Below are 20,859 nucleotides of genomic sequence, written 5' to 3' on the forward strand. Positions count from 1 at the left end.
CAGCAGGCCAGGGCTACTGGAGCGATGAAAAGATAATACACCCGCCCCCCCCCGCTGCTGGACCTCATGCAGCGTCAAACCATTTGTGAGCAGTGACAGAGCCAGATTGGGCCGAAAGGATATGAGTGGGAAACTTCAAAACCTGCTCATGTTTCTGCGGATGTGAAAGGATTTGAATAACACATTCAGATTTGATGGACTTTCCCATGTTCACTTTGGACAGCCCTTTTTTGTTGACATGTTCAAATAATGAATCTCTTATGTGTGGGATCCCTTTTCCCCCCCTGCTCCTGAGTCCTGTTTCTAGTTGTCAGGTAGGGATGCTGTGCAGACCATTCCATCGTCTGTCCGAAGCTTATGGAATACCGCTGACTTGCTGGCTTCCAGGAACCAGGGTGAGTGGTTCTACCTCTTGTAGAACAGTCTTCCATTTTACCTCAAGCTGTCAGGAGCAAGACCATCTGCTGTCAGAGCTCGAGACGCTAAATACAAATGTGGTGTAATTAGTGCTTTAATTTAGCTGTTTGCTCAGGACTGAGACACTATGAGTGACTGACAACAATTATGTGATAAGAGGTTTTCACAGAGGTTTATACAGGGTTTGCACACAAGATAACCATTATGCTTGCTGCTCAGAACCGTTACAAGATAACTGAAAACTTTTGGGAAAATATTCCACAATGACAGTCATACATTTGCAGAAGAATATCTTGGGTTTTTCTCAGCAAAATAATTAAATAAATGATGGATTCACTTTCTGTTTTCCCACCTTTTAAGGTTGTATTTGTGCATAGACTGGATTTCTTACATTAAATTCTCACTCTGTTTCAGGTGCTGAAATGGAACATATATATTTGATTCTTTTACTGTTTTGTAAAGCCTTATCAGCTGAAGCTCAATTCAATGGATACAACTGTGACGCCAACTTTCACAGCCGCTTTCCTGGTGAGGAACTCAAAGAAACTGACACAAATTCACACTGTTTCTGAAACACTGAATTAAAATTACACCTGAATATCCTCTTAAAGGAAAGTTCTCCTCACATACGAGTGAATAAAATTTACATGATGATTGTGGTCTGTAATCCCAGAACTCCACTTCTATTCCTAAAACAGAATTGTCCAGTAAAATTCAGTTTTAGGCTCAAAATCACTTGACCTCATAACTCACTCTGATTAAACATTAATAATTTCTCTATTATTCAGTTATTCATTCATCAGTATGACAAAATTGCTACAGGGCCGTTTATGTATTGTCTTTGTGTGTGTGTGTGTGTGTGTGTGTGTGTGTGTGTGTGTGTGTCCCTTGCAGCGGAGAGGGATATCAGTGTGTACTGTGGGGTGCAGACCATAACCCTCAAAATCAACTTTTGCCCTGTCCTCTTCTCCGGCTACACCGATACTGACCTGGCCCTCAATGGTCGCCATGGAGATGCCCACTGCCGCGGATTCATTAATAACAACACCTTTCCCACTGTTGTAATCTTTAGTATTAGCCTGGCATCGCTGGAGTCCTGTGGCAACTCCCTGGTGGTAAGAAGAACAGGAATGGTACAAATGATTGTTCTACAGATTTTACAGTATTACTGTCAGCATCACTGATACTGCACACTGTTCATCACCAGTATGCAGTATCTTTTAGATCTTATCTCTCGTCTTTCAGTGAGTGGAATGGTAAGCAGTCATACATAATAGTAACAGCATTGAGAAAATATCATTAAAGCAAGTAGAAATCTAGTTTACAGGAAAGAGTGAATATGTTTTTTTTTTTGCTGTTATTCAGAAATAAGGTGTGTATTACAAACTGTCATAGAATAACTCACTACCTTAATTGACAATTATCTTTATGACATTTTGTACTAAACTAAAATAAGTTAAACAAGTAAAAACTGAATCTGAGAACAGCAAAAATGCTCAGATCAGTTGGTAGGAAAAAAATGAGATGTGTCTGTTACTTCAGCCAGCTGTCTCCTTCACAATATCCAATTTTAGATGTTGAAAAGCATTGTTTATCTTGCATGGGAATGAAGTCCAGCACTCTTTATCTCAGTGAAGGGGGTTGCTGTGGGACCCCAGAGGCCCTGTCAGGATGATGAGTAAGAGGGTAGTTGAAAGTGAATCTTTCTTGAGCGAGCTTTCTCTCACCCATGTGTTATACCAGTATTTAGCTGGAACAGGACATTTCCTGGAGGATCTGCTTTCAGATAAGGATGGACTGAGTTGGGGATTAGTGAGGTGTGTTAGTATGCTCAGTGGTATTGCCGATGGTATCAACCCCTGTGTCCACAGTAAGCTACTAGGTCAGTTAGTGAGCCAGAAGGAGGAGTTTTACCAACACTGATATTCTTTACTGCAGGTCTCCACGGCTCAAGGACCCAATGCTTATGGGAACTTGTCACTGGTGCAGATTGGTAACATATCAGGGTACATCGACACACCGGACCCCCCAACCATCATCAGCTACCTGCCAGGTCTGCTGTACAAGTTCAGTTGCAGTTACCCACTGGAATACCTGGTCAACAACACACAGCTGGCCTCGTAAGTCTCACTTTTATGACCGCTTTCTCTTTTAACTTGGTTTGACAGCACTCCAGTGGGGCTTTAGAGAAGCCAGTGTGATGGACTAACAAAAAAGTTTAATTATTCTCAGCTTCATTTCATTAGTGTTGAAGTGTGTCTGCCTCCTGTATATAACATTTCTAACATCCAGTGACTGGTCAAGGCTAAATTCTAATTTGCAAATATTGATATGAAAACAGATGTGGGAATGCAAAGTTGAAGATTATAAATGGTTGCCAGGACTCTGGACAGTATGTTTCAACCTTTTACAGTTGCAATTAAGAACTTCAGCTATGGTTTTAGGCTGGAGGAAGTTTTTAGTACTTTATTAATATTGTGAACATTAAATCAATATCTATGCTTACACATGTATTCTCTGATTCACCAAAAACACTTTAAACACAAATTACATCAAAAATATTTTGGCACTATTTTTTATCTTTATTGAAGGTCAGCAGCTGCAATCTCAGTGAAGGACAGCAATGGTACTTTCATCAGCACATTGAATCTCCTGCTTTATAATGTAAGTCCAAGTATCTGACTCTTTGCAGCACAGGGGAGCTGAGGGTGTTGTGCTGGCAAGAAAGCTATAAACCAAAGACATACTTAGTCAGTAAGCATCAAAGAGCATAAGAGGCTCTGCAGCTATTTAAAGACAATCTGCAGCTTTTAAATCTGTGATTGCAATGATTTCTGAGAATGATGATCCATGTACAAGATGGGGAAGATAAAGCTCAGAAAACCTTTTATGCAGCAAATTACCTTTATTCCTGAAATTAGAGAAGATTATTCCTCAACTCGTTTCAAACTTTCACTAAATCAACTTGTCAGTTTGAACCAAACATTAGTAAATTGGATTCAATGGAAACCAGATGATAGATCTGCTCTGATTCACAAAGTGGAGTCTGACTGAAGAAATCACTCTGAACAAGATGAAAGGAAGGGGTCAGGAACTGTGACAAATGTGCTGAAATGCTTTTTTGGTTTATCTGCAGGACTCCTCGTACATTCAGCAGCTGTCCATCCCAATGGCAGGACTGACCCTGAAGACACGGGTGTTTGCAGCTGTAAAAGCCACTAACCTGGACAGGAGGTATTCAATCAACATCTAGACCCGTTCCATATTCACTAAACCAAAACTACATTTTGTGATCCCAACAATGGCTTAGTAGGTTACTGTTGTCATGTCATGCTGTCCACTATCACTTGTATTCTGCCAAGTTGTTTAAATGGAAATAATGTGACTAGTACAATGTTAGAAATCCACACCCACGGACTGTGTGGAATATTTAGCGTTAACAACACAATTTAGAATTTACTCTCATTGAAAGGGGGCACCAGTCCTCAGGGAGGAGAACAATGAATTACTTCAATGTATAATGTTATCAATCTTATATCAGAAGCCATGACTTCTCAATTCAATGGATCTCCAGTCTCTACTTCAAAAGAACACAACAGGACAACAACTGGGTGTAAATAAAAAAGTGTATTAACTAAAACAGAGTAAATGCAACGTGTATTAATCATAAAGATGAAAATAATAATGAAATGAGCAGTGTGATGAGTTGGCAATGGTGGGAGAGAATATGTTATGGCTATACACTATGACTATAAGCTAATGTCTACGAATGACATTTGATGATTAAATATTGCTATATTTCAACCTCAACCCAGTCATGAGGAGAAGGTTAAGACCAGCCTACTGTGAGTTGCGCTGTAGCTGGAGACCCTTGGCTGGAACCAAGGTAACTGTGGTTGCCCTGGTAACCCTGGAGACGCAGAGTCTAGATGGATTATCCTGGTGGCTGTATCACGGTGGTGGTTTCTGCCGGTGTCTCAGCATTTTAGCTCTGGTGGAGTTTGCCAGGAGACTTTCTGTCTTGGGCACTCTTGATTTCTGGTAGGCTTCTCTGCAGGGTTGATGTTAAATAAACTCTAGTGGACTTCACTGTGGCTGGATAACTTTTGAGGAGACTGGCGTTGACCAGATGACTATAAAACTGTCAAAAAGCTTCAAAAGGGAAAACATGATTATATTCAAAAAGTTTAAAAATTACTATGAGGTACCTCTGTTGTTTTGGCTCAGTTGTTCTTGATTGACTTATAAAAATTTAAAGATCGCGTGTGTCAACAAAAAGGATGTTAGTTGGAGCATGTGGCACCATGACCATAAAACATTAAATGAAACTAGAAAATTCCTGGAGGAATTTTGAATGTGCCTGCTGCTTGGTGCGTGTACTTCACTCCTCTCATTTCAATCTGTACAAAGAACATTACTTTCAGTTTCATTTATGTCATAGAGACTTATCCTGACACTGACCTCAGTCACTGCAGTTTTACCTCTAAAGACCTTTTGAGGCTGTCATGACTGACCAAAATAACTTCACACTCATGGTTTCAAAACCAAATTTGTCCCCACTACCATACCAAAACATATACACACATGTACAAGTCCTAACAGAAGTTGATCTGCAATAAAGCTATATCACTATATCCCCATATAGACGATAGCTTCTAAGATCGAACTTTCATGACCTACCTTACCTCTTACCTTTTTTGGACTCTTACTTACTACAAGTGTCTGTGCATCTGTGTTTGGCAGTATAAGTTGCATGAGGTTTTGGACAGCAGAGCCAATAGTTCCCTCTTACCATGTTGAAACTTTTATTTTGAAGGTTAATCAAATTCGTGGAGATGGTGCTTGTGTGTTTCTGTCAATATGTGTTTGTGTGTGTGTGTGCATGTGTGTGCATGAGTGTGTTTTTGTGTGTAGCGGTAGAGCTGCCTAACAGAACCTCCAGTAAGTTCTTTTTACCTGGTTGAGAGTCTTTTGAAGGTGAATATCAAAAAAGTAAGATGGTGTTTGTGCATGTGTGTATTGCTGTGTGTGTCAGTAGAGCTGTCTACCGTAGAGCATCCGAAAAGCTTTTTCAGAGATGGCACTTGAGTACGAAGTTGGCTCTGGTTAGCAAGTGTAGCTGTGCCTAAAAACAGCAGGTAACACTGAAGATGTAATAAATATCACAATCCTCTACACTGAAGTTACAACAACACCACACCGAGCAAGCGAGAGCGATGGAGAGAGAGAGAAGCTAGTGCTAACTGCTAAGCTCAAGTAACTAGCAGATCTGAACAGCATGTAAACACCTGCTGAGTTAGTGAAAGTCACTAAAAGGAGCACAGAGCTCTGAGTGCTGGAGCAGAACTAGTGTAAGTTTAAATGTACAACAGGTAGTTAGACACTGTGATGAAGAAAACAGCAACATTAACTGTGTTCAGAAAGAGCAGCAATAATCCAATGGAGTCCAATTAGCCAATAAGAATCAGCTTTGTTGCCCAGATACTGCGTTACAACCACCTGCTGAGACAATGGTTGCTATCAGCTTATGAATTTGTATTACAGTCTATAGGAGAAGTGTGTGTGTGTGTGTGTGTGTGTGTGTGTGCGCGCGTGTGTGTGTGTGTGCGTGTTTGTGCGTTTAAGAGAGAGAGTCGGGCTGTTCCATGCAGTGCACACCCATTATAAACTTAAAAATGATCTGAAAAAAGCATGAAACTATAACTGTGATCATTCAAAAACTATACAAGATATGAAAAAGTTGAATACAAGTTTAATAGCGGAAAGTCTTCTAAACATTTTAGAGTTTGAATGAAGTCTGTAGCTGAAGGTATGCTGTAGTAGTTGAGGCTCAAAGAGGCTTAAGCTTTCAAGGATTTGAACAGTCTCTTCATTCATCTGAATTGCAAAACAATTGCAGAAAAAGCTTAATATTTTTAAAATCATAAATAGTACAAAAAGTTATATACATCCCATAATTTACAGAACAAGCTGAACGTTATGAAAGGTGAATGCTTTCTGTACAAAAAAGTATGAAGGATTAGTTAGAGACTGTAGAAAGGCGGAAGTATAAGAATAACTAGAAAATGCATTTCTTGCTGAAAATGTGTGTGAACGCTGAGAGCTGAATGAGACCACTGAAGCAATGCTGAAGAAGCTGAAACAATGGCTGAAGATTAAAAGCAGAAATTGTAAACTGGAGGTTGAATGAAAAATGGTTGAAAAAGACCTGAATTGTTGATGAAAAGTTTAACAAACAGCATGAAACTCGACAAAAATGTACAAAATGTACAAAATAGAAAAACATCTAAGTTTTCTAAATGTTAAACTGGAGGAGCTGCAGTCCATAAACTGCAAAATCTGAGAAACTGAAACATGTTGTTGAATGCGAGTTGATTGAGATTGCTGAAGCAATGCTGAAAAAGCTGAAGCAACTGCTGAAGCAATGCTAAAGTAGCTCAAGCAATTGCTGAAGATTAAAAGCAGAAATTGTAAGCTGGAGGTTGAATGGTATGAAATGGTTGAAAATGGCGTAAGTTGTTGTTGGAAAGTGTAACAAACAGCACAAAACTGTAGAAAATATACAAAATGTGAAACACAGGAAAACATTTGAACAGTTGAAAGCTAAATGGCCTAAATTGGATAAGGAGATTACTGACACAATGCTAAATTGTTGAAAAAGCTGCTCAAATAAACTGAAGTATAGTGTTTCAAAAAATTAGATGCCCAAATGTTAAACTGGAGGAGCTGAAGTCCATTAGTTGAAAAAGCCAATAATTGAAACATGTTATTGAAACTGTTGAAAGCTAAATTATTTACTGCCAAAGGTGGGAGTAGGAATAAAATGCCTTAAAAATGTGAAGGAGTAATCATTCGTATGAGTAAAAGAAAGATGGACTCCATCCTCAACAGTAGAAACTTTAATATATCAATAAGCTGAATAATCACTTAATAGCTAAACTGTTCAGAACACTTTCAAAGTTTGAATGAAGTCTGTATATGAAAGTATGCTTGAGAAGTTGAATTTCAAAGACACTGAAGTTTTGAAGGAGTTGTACCTCATCTCCATTTACTTATATTGTAGAAAACTGCAGAAAAAGCTTATTATTTCAAAAATTATCAAGAGTATCAAAAACTTGAAGGTAAGGATAGATCTCCTGAACAAGCTGAATGTTTTGATAATTGAATGGTTTTTGTACGAAAAAGTATTTAGGAGTAGTTAGAGACCATGGAAAGGTAGAAGAAATAAGAATAAAATATAAAGATTTGACAAAAATAGTGCCTCAGCATTCAAACTAATAAAGATGAATAACAATAGTGATAAAGATTTGAAGAACAATAGTTCTTTTCAAATCTCTTATGAAAATATAAAGATTTGAATAACAATAGTGTGAATGCTGCAGCATTTCAACCATTCTATAGGATAGAAGTTTGGGATTGACCTATTACATAGAAACATCTCATGAGTTACCGAACAGTTAGATATTTAATTATATATTCTTCCTCAGATCTGTGTCTGTGAAGAGAGTTCTGCTGTTTCACTGTTCAGGATTGGAATGTTGGTTGTAGCTTATGACTCTTATCTAGAGAAAGGTTGGTGTGTGTGTGTGTGTGTGTGTGTGTGTATGTGTGTGTATTCAGCATGGCACAGAGAGGCCAGGATTCACACCTTAGTGATTATCAGTCCTTTTGGTGTTACTTTTCCTATATAAGAAACAGTCAAATATCAATAGGCAGTGTCTTATTGTTACAAACTGGAGCTTTTGCCTATGTTCTCTAGTTCTCTGTTTTCCATTTGTTGATCCTCTGGAGCTGACCCAGCAACAGCATGATCTGTTTGTGAGGGAAGGGTCTCTGTTTGCTATCAATTTGATAGTTTGATGCCGGAAATTTTGGGTCCATAACTCTCCATGTCCTTACAATGAACTTCTTTAACGACTTGTTACTGATGCCAGGCCAGGTATGTCTGCTATAAATATATAATATATAAAAATTACACCTGCTGCAACACAATATGAAGAGCAACACCACTGACCTACACATGGGTGCTGCTAGATCATGGTAGAAGAAAGTTACTATTAATTTGTTAAGTAAGACTTTTTTTAAGAAATGCACCCTGAAAAAAACAGCTACAAATGACTATGAAGAGTTTTGAAATGAGCATGAGCTAAACACTCAGGGGACTCAGGAGACATTAGGTTATTGACACTACCATTTTGTTAATCTGAGTAGGAACCTGTACTTAACAGCCAGCTGCTCCGTTTGATGATACATAAACCCCTTTTGGACTCGACAAAAAACCTGTTAACATCTGTTTTTTGTTGTCAATGTGAAGAAATACAATTTTCATTCACTCCCAGTCAAATGACTCTGTAGTCATATCAGCTCCAGCTTGGATCAGCAGTAATGTAAACATGACATCTGGGTGAACACAAATTTTCAGCCACAGGACCACCAACCTGGACGCCACAGATCCATTTTGCTAGTCTAGAGTGCAATTAGCAGCTCACTGTTTGAATCTGCGTGTGTGTGTGTGTGTGTGTGTGTGTGTGTGTGTGTGTGTGTATGTGTATGTGTGTGTGTGCATGTGTGTGCTCTGTAACTGCATGTCATAATGTTTCCCCCTGCAGTTGTGTGCAGTTATTTTTAGCTGATTTACCTGCATTTAAAAAAATCTCATGAAATCTCTCTGTGAGATTCTCACAGTATGAAAATCACATGATGCAGTGCACCACATTACTGCACCTGAACACAGGTTGGGAATATTTCTGTAAATGAGAGCCTTTGTTTTCGACTTTTCATAAATTTCCCCCAAAAATTCTAAAAACATATGTTTACCTTGTCATTATGGGTTAGGTGTGTAGGTTGGTGGGAAAATGCAATTTTATCCATTTAGAATAAAGTGTAAAAAAAAGTGAAGCAGTGAGAACACTGAAGACACTGTATATGCCGTGGAAGGGAACATAATCCAGGCAACAATTACATTTCCATAAAAAAATTGCAAAAATTAAGTAGTCATATAGAAAATCATTTCTTGGTGACAGGTCACATGTCACATGACAGTTCTTTCTACTGAAAAGACAAAGATCATTTTGGTGGCAATTTTCACCTACAAGCAGAGATGAACCAAGTGTGTCCCTGAAGTCTGATTTACTAATCCTTAATGTTAAACAGGTGGAATGTTCTAATGGACTACTGTTACACCACGCCCTCCGGAAACCCCAACGATGACCTCCGTTATGATCTTTTCTTTAGGTAACTCACATTTGAAAACACATCTGTGATTTGTTTCAGTTTAGATTTTTCTCTTGCTCTCCTTTCTAATAATTCTTTCTCATTTTCCCTCCATGGACCAGCTGTGAAAAAGACCCCCAGACCACTGTCTTTGAGAATGGGAAGAGCCAAATGGGCCGCTTTGCTTTTGAAGTATTCCGCTTTGTAAAGCACAAGAACCAGAAGATGTCCACTGTTTTCCTGCACTGCGTCACCAAGCTGTGTCGAGCAGATGACTGTGCAATGCTCATGCCAGTGAGAATAACAAAGTGTACCTATATAACTCACATAACAAACTATTAGCATAAAACACAACACACATCTACAGCTTAATTTCATGAGGAACACGTGATGAAGAGTCTAAGTTTCACCTAGATTCACCTGCTTCACTCTCAGATATTTACTGATAGACATAATCATCAGTGGTAGAAAGCGACCTTAAGTACCTTTACTATTCTTAAATACAATTTTGAGGTCCATGTATTTTACTTGAGTAGTATTTCAAGTTTATCTATATCAGCACCATTCAGACACTAGTAAGAGAGGCATAAAAATACATTAAAAATAAGACATTAAAATTGCATTTAAAAGGCAATAAAAACAGAAACAAAAGCAAAAGCAAGCAAATAAACAGTTGAAGAGTGAACATTATAGCAAACATGTAATGATTTGAGCCCAGATCTCAGGTTTTCAGGAGGCTTGTTCCACCACATAGAAGCTAAACCTTACTTGGTTTTGATTATGTGAACATTGAGTAAACCTGCCCCAGATGACGGTCTTGATGCTTCATAATAAATAAATAAATCAGGGAGGTGTTAGGAGGTTGAAGCTCTGACAGGAAAGGTTGATAGGGTGAAAAACAGTTCTTTACACAAGTCTTTCCTCATGAAATTGCCTGCCCTGTTTTCCAGTCTATATGAGGGCTGTGGAGTGTGAGCCAGGGATAAGTGGGTGCTGAGGAGCTCAAAAGACATGATAGCTGATTCTTTCAGTGTGAGAGTTGGGGAAAGACAGGTGCAGTGACTGGGTGCGATGAGTCACCTTACATAATAGCCAGCCGTCCAGGGCACTTGCATCCAGGGGCTGGTTGAGGTGGAGGGTTTTGAGGCCCAGCTTTCTGGCATGATCAAAGTCCATTAGGTTAGCGTTTGAGCCAGAATCAACTAGGACTGTATGCTTAAGAGAACACACAGGGGAGGTGAGAGACACTAGAGGTTGCAAACGAGAGGGATTGGAAACAGTCAAAGTACAGCTTAACAGGCCCTCACCTTCACTGGCGAGCCCGGTCTTTTAACGGGCAGAAGGTGATGAAGTGGCCCAGTTGACCATAATAGATGCAGCAACCCTCTTAAACTCGTCACTGGCCTTCCACTGGAGTCAGGTGGGTTTGGCCAAGCTGCATAGGTTCCTCCGTGGCTGAGGGCAGCGCTGTCGTAGAGTCAGCAGGAGGAGAGCATCGCAAAGAAGAAGAAGAAGAAGACTTTCAACTTTCACACAACTTTATTTAGGACACATTATGCCAAAAATCTTAAATGGTGCATATCAAAGCTTGTAATAAATTACCAGTCAATTAAAACCCCTCAATCAAAAAACAACAACAACAACACCTTCAAGTTAAAAAAAACTACAAACTGAGCTGCAGTGACCCATAGTCCCCAGTGGAACACAGGACCTTCCTGATCCCCCACACAGTGCTGAAAACATCCAGGTTGCAAGTCAGTCTGTAAAAGGAGTGCTCTATTCTGAGCCGAGCTGAGACCAGAGCCTTCAGACACAGCACCGGCTCCGTCCAGCCCACACCTGACAACTTGTTCTTATGGCTTTTCCAGATTGCTATCTTAGCAGCTGCTAACAAGAAATTGATAAGAACCAGTGTCTGTCTTTTTAACAATGTACCTTGGGCCAAAAACTAAAACGTGAAACAGAAGAAACATCTCCTAAATCCTCCACCCACTCGTGCAGCAGCCTAAATAAATAAGACAAACAAGGACAGGAAACCACCAGATGTTCTACAGTTTCTGTCTGCCTGCAAAAAGGACAGCCCTCCCCAGTGCTAGGGTCTAGGTGAGCTCTGTATCTGTTTGTATCTTTTTGTAGCTATAGCTCCAGGTATGATCCTCCACTGGAGGTCAGCCATCCATTTATACAGGCTTATACAGGAGCCGCCAGCAGCTGCATCAAGCACCTCAGTCCATTTGGACTCCCTGAGTCCTTTTAGTGAGCCGAGGTCTAGGACCTTTACACAATTGTGATACAGCTGCTTCTTCCTACTGGAGACAAATTTTCCCAACACTGGAGTCTTCAGGGAGAGAAGCAGGCCACTATTCTCTCTTCACTCTCCCACAGCAGGACTGATGGGGGAACATGAACTCGTGGCCATCACTCAACTGTTCAGCCAGCGCCCGGTCCCAAACAAAAGCCCTCAGTGGCGCAGACAGAGACTGCCCCGCCTCGTCTACAAACCTCTGTAGCACTCAGGATGACCTGATGTTGGTCACCTCAGTCAGTGTGTCCAACGACATCCTCATTAGATTTCCCAGCTTGACGACCCCAGCTTCAACAAAAATGATTCCTCAAAGTGGCTGAAGAGAGCACGCTATTAGACAGGAAGCTGTTGTTAAACAGCAGCTCCTCAAACAGCCACATTCCAGGCCTGGGGTCAGGAGTAGAGATGTCACGATACCAGAAATTTAGTAGCCAATACCAGTGAAATTCCACGATTCTCAACACCTATTTTGACACCACAGTAAAAAAAAAAAAATTGCATGTACTTTAACTCTTTTATTGAAAAATATGAATAAAAAAAAACCAAAAACTGTGCTAAAACATAAGCAGTAAAATTGCAATTGAATTGCACAGCATTTCAACTATGGTTTGGAAAGTGTGAAGGCACCATTTACAAACAGGCTTTTGCAGGTCTATAATCAACCTGTCATCCCCGCCTTGAAAGTAAAATATTTCCATATGTGACTCTTCTGGCTTTTTCTTTCGATGGGCCGAGGTGCTGTAGCTGGACCAAATTGTGTGCTTGAATATGTCACCATCTTCAATTTGTTATTGCAGCTAGACTGCAGCCTAGTAGTGGACAGTCCTCATCCTCCCTTTGGGTTGAGCATGTGCCGGAGAAACTGTGCTGGTTCTGGTGACAACCCTAGTCAGGAGGTCAGGTGATGTCAGGTGTCCTCCATGCATCCATTGCTGACCTGTAGAATGGCATGAGTCCAGACAGGTCACATTGTGAGTCCAGCAAGAATAGCTGTCTATCTAGGCCAAGTTGCCCGGCCTTTCTGAGGATGAGCTGGGCGGGAGCCGACAGCAGAGACTGCAGCAATACAGCAGCCTCTGAGCTGCCTGCAGTCTGAAGGCTGCTGTCCTGGATCTGAGGTCTATAAGGCCCCACCCTCCCTCTGCCACAGGGAGATACAGTACCGCCGCCCACAGCCAATGACGACCCGACCAGAAGAAGTCCACGAGGAGCCGCTGCAGCACCTCCATGAGGTCTGGTGGTGGAACCAACACTTGTAGTCTGTGCCACAGGGAAGAGGCGACCAGGGTATTGATAATCAGAACTCTTCTGCTGTAGGACAGCTGTGGGAGCAGCCATTTCCACTTAGACAACTTGGCTTCCACTTTCCCCAACACTCTCTCTCAATTCTGTTTTTGTATGTCTTTGCTGCCTTGATGAATACCCAAAACTTTTACTCTTCTTGTTCTCCAGCTAAGGCTCCCAGGGAGACCAGGAGGGCATCTTGAACTCCAACGCCCCACCAGAATAAGCTCCACTCTTCTCCCAGTTTATCCTTGCTGAGGACGCCCTCTCATACAGAGCCAGGCCAGCCCCTAACTCCAGAACGTCCCCCTAGTCCCGGACAAACACATTGATGTCATCAGCGTAGGCCGATACGACTACAGGGGGGCAGTCAGCCAGCTCTGGCGGAGAGAGACCCCTCAGCGTCTCAGTCTTTTCTTACAGTAGTTATGTGTTTTTTTTTAACCTGTAGTGTTTCTTATCATCCAATAAGTCCAGACCCACAAGCTTTTGCAGAGTGTTCGCCGTCTGAACGAACTTTCTGTCATCAGGAAATAATCAGTTACATTGGCTGATTTACCAAAAGTATCGTCCAAGAAATTATTGATCTCCTCCAGAGAATATAAGTCAGTGTTCTGGGAAACACTGTCTGCCACAGAAACACTGTCAGAGTCGCAGTCACACTCCATGTCTAAATCAGTGTTAGTATCCAGACTGGCCTTTAACAGCTCAGCCTCTCTTTGGCCTACACCTACAACTACCTCCTTCCCTGCTCTCACCTCAACTTCAGCCTCTCTCTGCCCTACAACAGCTACCACTGCTTTCTGCCCTGCTCTCACCTCAGCCACCTCTTCTCCCGCTGAACTTTAAGTCAGAGAGCTGCTGACCCTGGCATCCTCAGAGTAGGAGACCCCGGCCATGGAGTCGCCGACAACGGAGCCGCCGACAACACTGGCCATAGAGCTGGCAGCCTGGACCCAGCCAGAGTGGAGCAGCACCTGCTGTCTGCTGCCTGTGCAGGCAAACAATCCACAAACACTACATAAATATCACACAATAAACACAGTTGGAAAAAAAAAAATATATATAGAAAACCTCTTCACTGTCATCACCAAACACCTGAGACAGTGTTGAAGAAGAAGAAGTAGAAGAAGAAGAGCTGTTGACCTGTTGCCACCGCTGGAGTGGCGGGGAACTGCAGGGTCTGGTTCTGCCTCTCTTCCTCTGTCATACAGATGCTTGTCAATCTTTATAGCCAGGGCAATAAGGGTATCCAGCTCTGCAGGTAGGTCCAGGGGGCTAATTGGTCTTTGAGAGTGTCAGAAAGTCCATCAAGGAATGCATCAAACAAGGCTGGCTGATTCCAATCTGTCTCTGCTGCTAGAGTGCAGAACTCTATGGTGTAATCAGAGACCCTCTTCTTACCCTGTCGCAGTTTCACCAGGGTTCGGGCTGCCTCCCGTCCAGGGGCCATCTGCTGGAAAATCTGGGTGAAGGTCTTGGAAAACAGCGACAGGGAATTGCAGACAGGTGACAGGCCTCCGTTCTCCCAGTCAGGTGAGAAATAATGTATGCAATCTTTGAGCGGTCAGAGGGAAAGGCCTAGGACTGAACCTCAAAATGCAAATCATAATGGGTTAGAAAAGCTCTGCAGTCACCTGAGTCTCCGGATAAAAGCTGTGCTCTGGAAAGGTGGAGAGGCAGGGACGGTGCGGTGGGCGCAGGAGAAGCAACATTGGAACCAGAACCCGGAGGTGCCGTCGGTGTCAATTTGGCAGAGACCGGCAGGTTCTGCATCTTCCGCATTTGGTCAATGAGATGGTTGTGCTGGTTCCGAAAGCTGCCAAGAGGGACTCCTGACGATCTGTCAACTCCTTCACTTCATGGCGAAGGAGTCTGATCTGTTCATCTTGACTGTGGATCTTGTGAACCTGTGCCTGGAGCACAGAGCGCACTGTATCTGAGTCCACTGAGCCCATGTTATGGCCAGTTCGTACTGTCAATGCTGAACCACAGGCTTGGACTCAAACAAAGACACAATAAGCAGGCAAAAGGCAAGGTCAAAAGGCAAAAACATGTCAGGAAACTATTGGCTCTAAGAAACTCACAAGGAAAAATGCTGGAACGCTGTCACGAGGGAACAAGACGAACTGGCACAGAAGGAAGGGGACAATAAGACTATATACTCAGGAGGGGAGACAATGAGACACAGGTGCAACACATTAGAGCAGGACAGGTAATCACACAGGAGGGAAACACATGAGGGCAGGAAGTAAAGGACGTGAAATGAGACAAGAGGTGAGTATCAAAATAAAACAGGAAGTACGGGACAAAGAACACTAGGAGAAACAAAAACGTAACTATCCAGACTGGGTGTGACACAATTAATCATGTAGGAATTTGAAAGAAGGACTTCAGTTATAATGGATTTGTTTTACATTGCTGCATTGGGTAACTTAAAGGGTCTGAATACGTCCACCACTGATGATCATAAAAATGAATTTCCATTTTATCAGAAAATAAGGGAAAAAAGGAAAAGAAAACTGGAATTCCCAGCTTGTGGTTTAATGCCTCTGCCAACCAGTCTATATCGTCACAATCTCCCCTTACAGCATTGAATAAAGGCCAGAAGTGTTTTTGCAGAACATTATGATGTCACAGTGAAGTTGATCTTTGACATTTTGGATATATCTATCTATCACGTGTCTAGTGTCTGGTAGTAACTTCTTATTATATTATTTATTACTATATTTTTACCAGGGTAATTAGTAATATGTAAACTATTACATTTCAAAAGTAACCTTGCACTGCATGTGTCATATAATAATATAATACTAAACTTCAGTTTATGAAATGTAAAAAGGCAACATTAACCATCCCTGTTACATATCTCCTGAATAAATCAGGGGAGGTGTCATTCTGCCAACATATCTCTCTTTACCTTTTTTTTCATAGATCTGTGGCAGCAGGAGAAAGAGAGACATTTCAGAGGGAACGGAATCAAACACAGCATCTGGAAATGCTGTCCTGTCTGCCGGGCCTATCATCACTCGGATTGGTACGGTTTGATAACACCGTTATTCCTTCTCGTCAGAGTCTGTTTTCTCATCAACCTCCTCCTCCTCCTGACATTATCCAAACTGAAGAACCTTTTCCTCCAACCTACAACATACATAAGAGCATAATACAGTACCATAAGCTCCTGTCATTCTTATGAACTCCACAATATTTCTTTTTTATGCTGTGATTTCTAGCAATTCCTCAAGCTGTTTAAATCTGCACAGCTCAGATTAGATATATTAAATTAAGATAGATTACCTACTCAAGTGTGTCAAACATACGTACCTACGTAAGTATTTGACACTGGGATATTACATTGTTTTATGTAAACTTATCTGGGTGACCTAGATAGTCAGAATGCGCCTGAAAGCATCTCATTGACTCATGTACTATACAAGAAATTAACCACACGCCATTGGACAGTAAAGTATACTGTGCTGAATACAAAGCATTACCCTTACAAAGTGTTACCCTTAAATGTCCTTTCCCTCTTTATTCCACAGATGAAACACCAACCAACAACTCTCAACTCGGTAAGTCTTCAGATTTTGTCAGTTGCATACAATGACACTTTTAACATGGTGTTGCCTTTGCAATTTAAACCAGTGAAAGCTGGTTGCGGTTGAGGTTGTGTTCACATCATGAATTAATTTGAAGGAGGTCTGAGTTCTCTTTATGGTCCATTTCAGCTCTGATGGGGCCTAAGTCCTCTTTCTTCTCACACTATAGTTCCTCTGGAGCTCTCAGACCTTCTCCCATAATCCTTTGTTTTGGATTATGGGAGATGGCTGCTGCTACACTTGTCTTATCCACATTCTTGTTCTATTTGGTAAAATACTATATTGTATTATTACAATGCACGGGTTAAACAAACCACAAGGTGGCCTTGAATTGAAAGGTTCAGTGACACTTTAACAACTCTCTACAGTCAGCCTGCTTCTGCATTATCGTTAACTTCTGTTATCATTAACAAATACAACCTTATAAGAGAGAGTGTGTGTATATGTGTGCGTGTTTGTGTGACAGAATGATAAATTTGTGCAGGTAGAGATTTTTTCTATGTGTAGTTGACAGTCGTAGTTTGATATGTTCATTCTATATCTGTAGAAGTACAGTAGTTATTTCATCATCCACCAGTCATACTGTCATTACCAGCAGCCATAGTTCCATCTATTTGTTTTTTCGAGCGTCCCAATGCAATAGCATATTGTCTGTCAATGGTATGTCAAAAATACAATGGCAAAAAGGCAAGGCAAACCTGGAGAACTTTGTGTTAACAATGCATAGCTTAAGCGAATCACGACTACAGTCTTGAAGTGAACAGTTCGCTTCAGAGGGGTCTGAGTTCATTCTGTGTTCACATACAGTATGCACAAAACATGTAGACTAATTGCTCTGAGTTCGTTTTGAGCTCTGAAAAGGACCAGAGTTATGCAATTTTTCTCAGGAATGAGAAAAACTAAATAAATTGGCCTGAGAAATGTTCAGTGCGTCACTAGTAGCTGTGCCTATGTGTAGGATTTATATGAAAATGATTTGACTTTTTTTTTGTGCTTGTACTGCTTCAGCCAATCTGAAAGCTCCAGTGTTTCAGATTAACACAGTGACAAGCGCACTCATCTCAGGTGTCATCATCTTGGGCGTCATGAGTGTTTGTTTCTTCATCTTCTCCCTCACCCTCCTCAAAGGCAAGAGCACTCCTGTCAGCACCCTGTCTGGAGTCCGCAACCCAGCCTTCAGCTGAGCGCCTCACCAAAAGTTACTGCAGACACTCCAACAATGTTAAGCGAGGGGAAAACAACATATGTGACATAATGTTTGTGCATGTAGTCATTTTACAGGAGAATAAAAGCTAAATGTTGATTTAGATAACTGTTACCAGATCTGTACAATGAGCATTATTGTAGAAGTAAAGCAGGACTTTTTATATGTTGATCTGTGCTTTGTGTTTCAACCACGTGGCCTCAACCTGCATGTGATCATTTGTCATGCAGCTTTAACCCACATAGTGGGGACACTTAACTTAATTCAATACCTCAGCTGAATAGCTTTCAGTTGCAGGTAAAGGATCAATTACAAGGCTTACAGTACATTATGGAAATGTATAACGTGCTGGTAAAAGCACTTCCTGCTCAGAGGCTGAAATATAAGAGTATGAGGGAAAATTAAAAGTAAAATGTTTGACTGAGTGAGCCAACAGAAAGCCTCAGGGTTGGGTGTTAAGGTTAAATTCTTGAAATAAAACCTAACTTAAACATATATTCATATTATTATTTGAGTAAATCTTTATTAACATTGCCACAGTCTAGGGGGTTTGTCTTATGATTCATCAGTTGATAGGTCTGTTCTACCTAAACATGTAGTCCACTCACTTCAAATATTTTATGCAATGTGGAGGGCAAAAATGTGTTCTTAAACTTCCACTGATGACCTGTTTTTGAAATCTACAAATTGTTGTTGCATATTAGAAATATTTGAGTTTGACTTGTGCAGTGTCATATTTCTAAAGATACAGTATGAATATCCTCTTAAACTTGACTGGAGAATTTCAGTCAATGACAGCAGGGGGATGAAGTCTGTTGTTCTATGCACAGTAGGTGATGGTGCTTTTCTCAGCCCTGAGTAAAGACTTGCTCTCAGGCAGTAAAGCTTCAGCAACACTAAGAGGTCACCTCACAAAACGAAAAATTAAATAGAGTTGGGTAGAAGTCATCAAACATCAAACCCTCAGCTGATGTCAGCAGGAGCAGGGAGGACCCACAGACAGTTTAAGAGAAAAACAGACTTACTGGCAGACGGATGAACAAACAGGCAGATGAGTTGATGGGGAGACATAAAGGAACACAAGTTGATCTCACACAAGAAAAAAGAAAAACTGGGATCATGTGTGTAGGAGAGCTGGGAAAGTGAGGTGATTGCAGTGGAACAGAGGAACAACAGGTGAGAACAGGGGAAAAGTCTGGGGACATCTTCTGGGTGGAAGGAGAATGGCAAGTCTGAGGAGGACAAAGGGACGAAGGGAGTAGCTTCTCCTGGGATCTGGGAGAAGTGACAGGAGACAGGGATTGAGGGGAACTGAGGAGCAGATTGTGACACAAACCTAACTAGTTACAATCAATATAGTCTCCCTTACTTAATTTTTCTATTGGCATCCTACTTCTTCCACATACATGTTTTTTTTTTTTTTTTTAACAAATTAGAGAGGAGAATTTCAAAATTCATTCATAAAGAACAGCACCCAAGAAGAATTAGAGACATGATATTATATCATTATTCTTTTATAATCAGAGCATTAACAACTGGTTTCAGAAAAGCATTAATGTACTTTCAGTGCAGTTTAGAACTGTGTCACCTCTGTAGCTACTGTATTGTTATTGGCACAACATATAAACACAGTGTGCATAGATTTATACAATAATTACACACTAGAAGAGCTTTGGTGGCCAAGGGGTTAAGGCAGTGGCCATGAATTGCAATTTACATTTACATTACATTTACTTATGACTAAATTAATTTTATATATGTTTTGGATTGTTTCTGGTGATAAAAAGTGATAATATGTTCACAAGTTAACTTTGTAAAAGCTATTGGCAGTATTTTGTTGGCAGTGTTTTTTTTCCAAACCAGTTTGAAAATGTATGACTGGATTTTCATGAAATTATGTGTCAACCCTATCTTCCATCATGTTTATAATCATGTTTATATACAACTAGGTGCTGGTAATAAATGACACATGCATTCGTGTAGTTAATAAGAGAAACTGTCGCCCTCTACTTTCCTGTAATTTTGACAATATATAATACAATAGCTCAGCTGTATCTGTTGTTTAATGTTTTACAAAACGTCTTTGAGAGAAGCCTTTTCAGCGAAAGAATTCAAATTTGCAACTTTGATCACTTAAAAAGAGTTTTTTGCTGAGAGTGTACTGAAGTGTCGCCCCCTTAATCCCAATAAATGTCAGACACGTGAAAGTTTGCATTTATATAACGGAAAATGTGAGAAGACATACTGAGGGATTTGACCCTCAATTTCTGTTGTTGAAGATAATGGGTGGGTGTAGCTCTTTGATTGATAACCTTACATGAGTGACCTTTCCAGCAGATTAACCAAAACAATATACAGTGCCCCACTCTTCTGTGACCCCGTGAAGACAGCTGTCAGCAGTATATAACCAGTATATGTTTATTATCTAGAGCAAGCCAATGAAGAAGGACACAAAATTACAATCCAAATACAAAATACAAAGCAGTTTTTAAAAAAAAATAAGAACACATAAAAATAGAAAAGGAATAAGCAGCAAGGTGCTATACATACAACACAATAATCCTTACCCTGAAATAATTTCAGTACCTGATCTTATTGCACACACCTCCTCTAGCTTAATTATCTCAGTTCCTCCAGATGTAGTGTGTTTGCTATTTCTCCCAATCCCAAATCAAATGTCCAATTTCCACACTGGCAAAATTAACGTTTTTGCAATCACCAAACAAAACAGCCAATTTTTCGTATTTACTGGTTTAGCATGAACACCACAATTTAGAATTTGCTCTGGTTGAAAAGGGGTCACCAGTCCTCAGGAAGACAACAATGAATTATTTCAT

General features: G+C 40.7%; 1 protein-coding gene and 1 pseudogene across 1 annotated transcript; one reads left to right on the plus strand and one right to left on the minus strand.

Annotated features, from left to right (window-relative positions):
- The first annotated feature begins 176 nt into the window (after nucleotides 1-176).
- On the plus strand, nucleotides 177-20,070 carry zpld1a (zona pellucida-like domain containing 1a). Its single transcript, XM_023404681.1, has 11 exons — nucleotides 177-395; nucleotides 832-945; nucleotides 1,312-1,532; nucleotides 2,356-2,537; nucleotides 3,009-3,081; nucleotides 3,554-3,651; nucleotides 9,571-9,651; nucleotides 9,753-9,924; nucleotides 16,154-16,256; nucleotides 16,762-16,791; nucleotides 17,827-20,070. Exons 2-11 carry the CDS (start codon nucleotides 840-842, stop codon nucleotides 18,000-18,002), a joined length of 1,242 nt encoding a protein of 413 aa, XP_023260449.1. The 5' UTR covers nucleotides 177-395; nucleotides 832-839; the 3' UTR covers nucleotides 18,003-20,070.
- Nucleotides 11,767-12,865, minus strand: LOC147819187 (uncharacterized; annotated as a pseudogene).
- Nucleotides 20,071-20,859: the final 789 nt, after the last annotated feature.

Source organism: Seriola lalandi, unplaced genomic scaffold (assembly GCF_002814215.2).
Source record: "Seriola lalandi dorsalis isolate HSWRI2012SDOR001 ecotype SW California unplaced genomic scaffold, Sedor1 jcf7180002054256, whole genome shotgun sequence".
Taxonomy (NCBI): domain Eukaryota; kingdom Metazoa; phylum Chordata; class Actinopteri; order Carangiformes; family Carangidae; genus Seriola; species Seriola lalandi.

Coding starts and splice junctions, on each gene's coding strand:
- zpld1a (XM_023404681.1), top strand. CDS start 840: ATGGAACATATATATTTGATTCTTTTACTGTTTTGTAAAGCCTTATCA. Junction 1,533..2,355: donor CCTGTGGCAACTCCCTGGTG/GTAAGAAGAACA, acceptor TCTTTACTGCAG/GTCTCCACGGCTCAAGGACC. Junction 9,925..16,153: donor ACTGTGCAATGCTCATGCCA/GTGAGAATAACA, acceptor TTTTTTTCATAG/ATCTGTGGCAGCAGGAGAAA.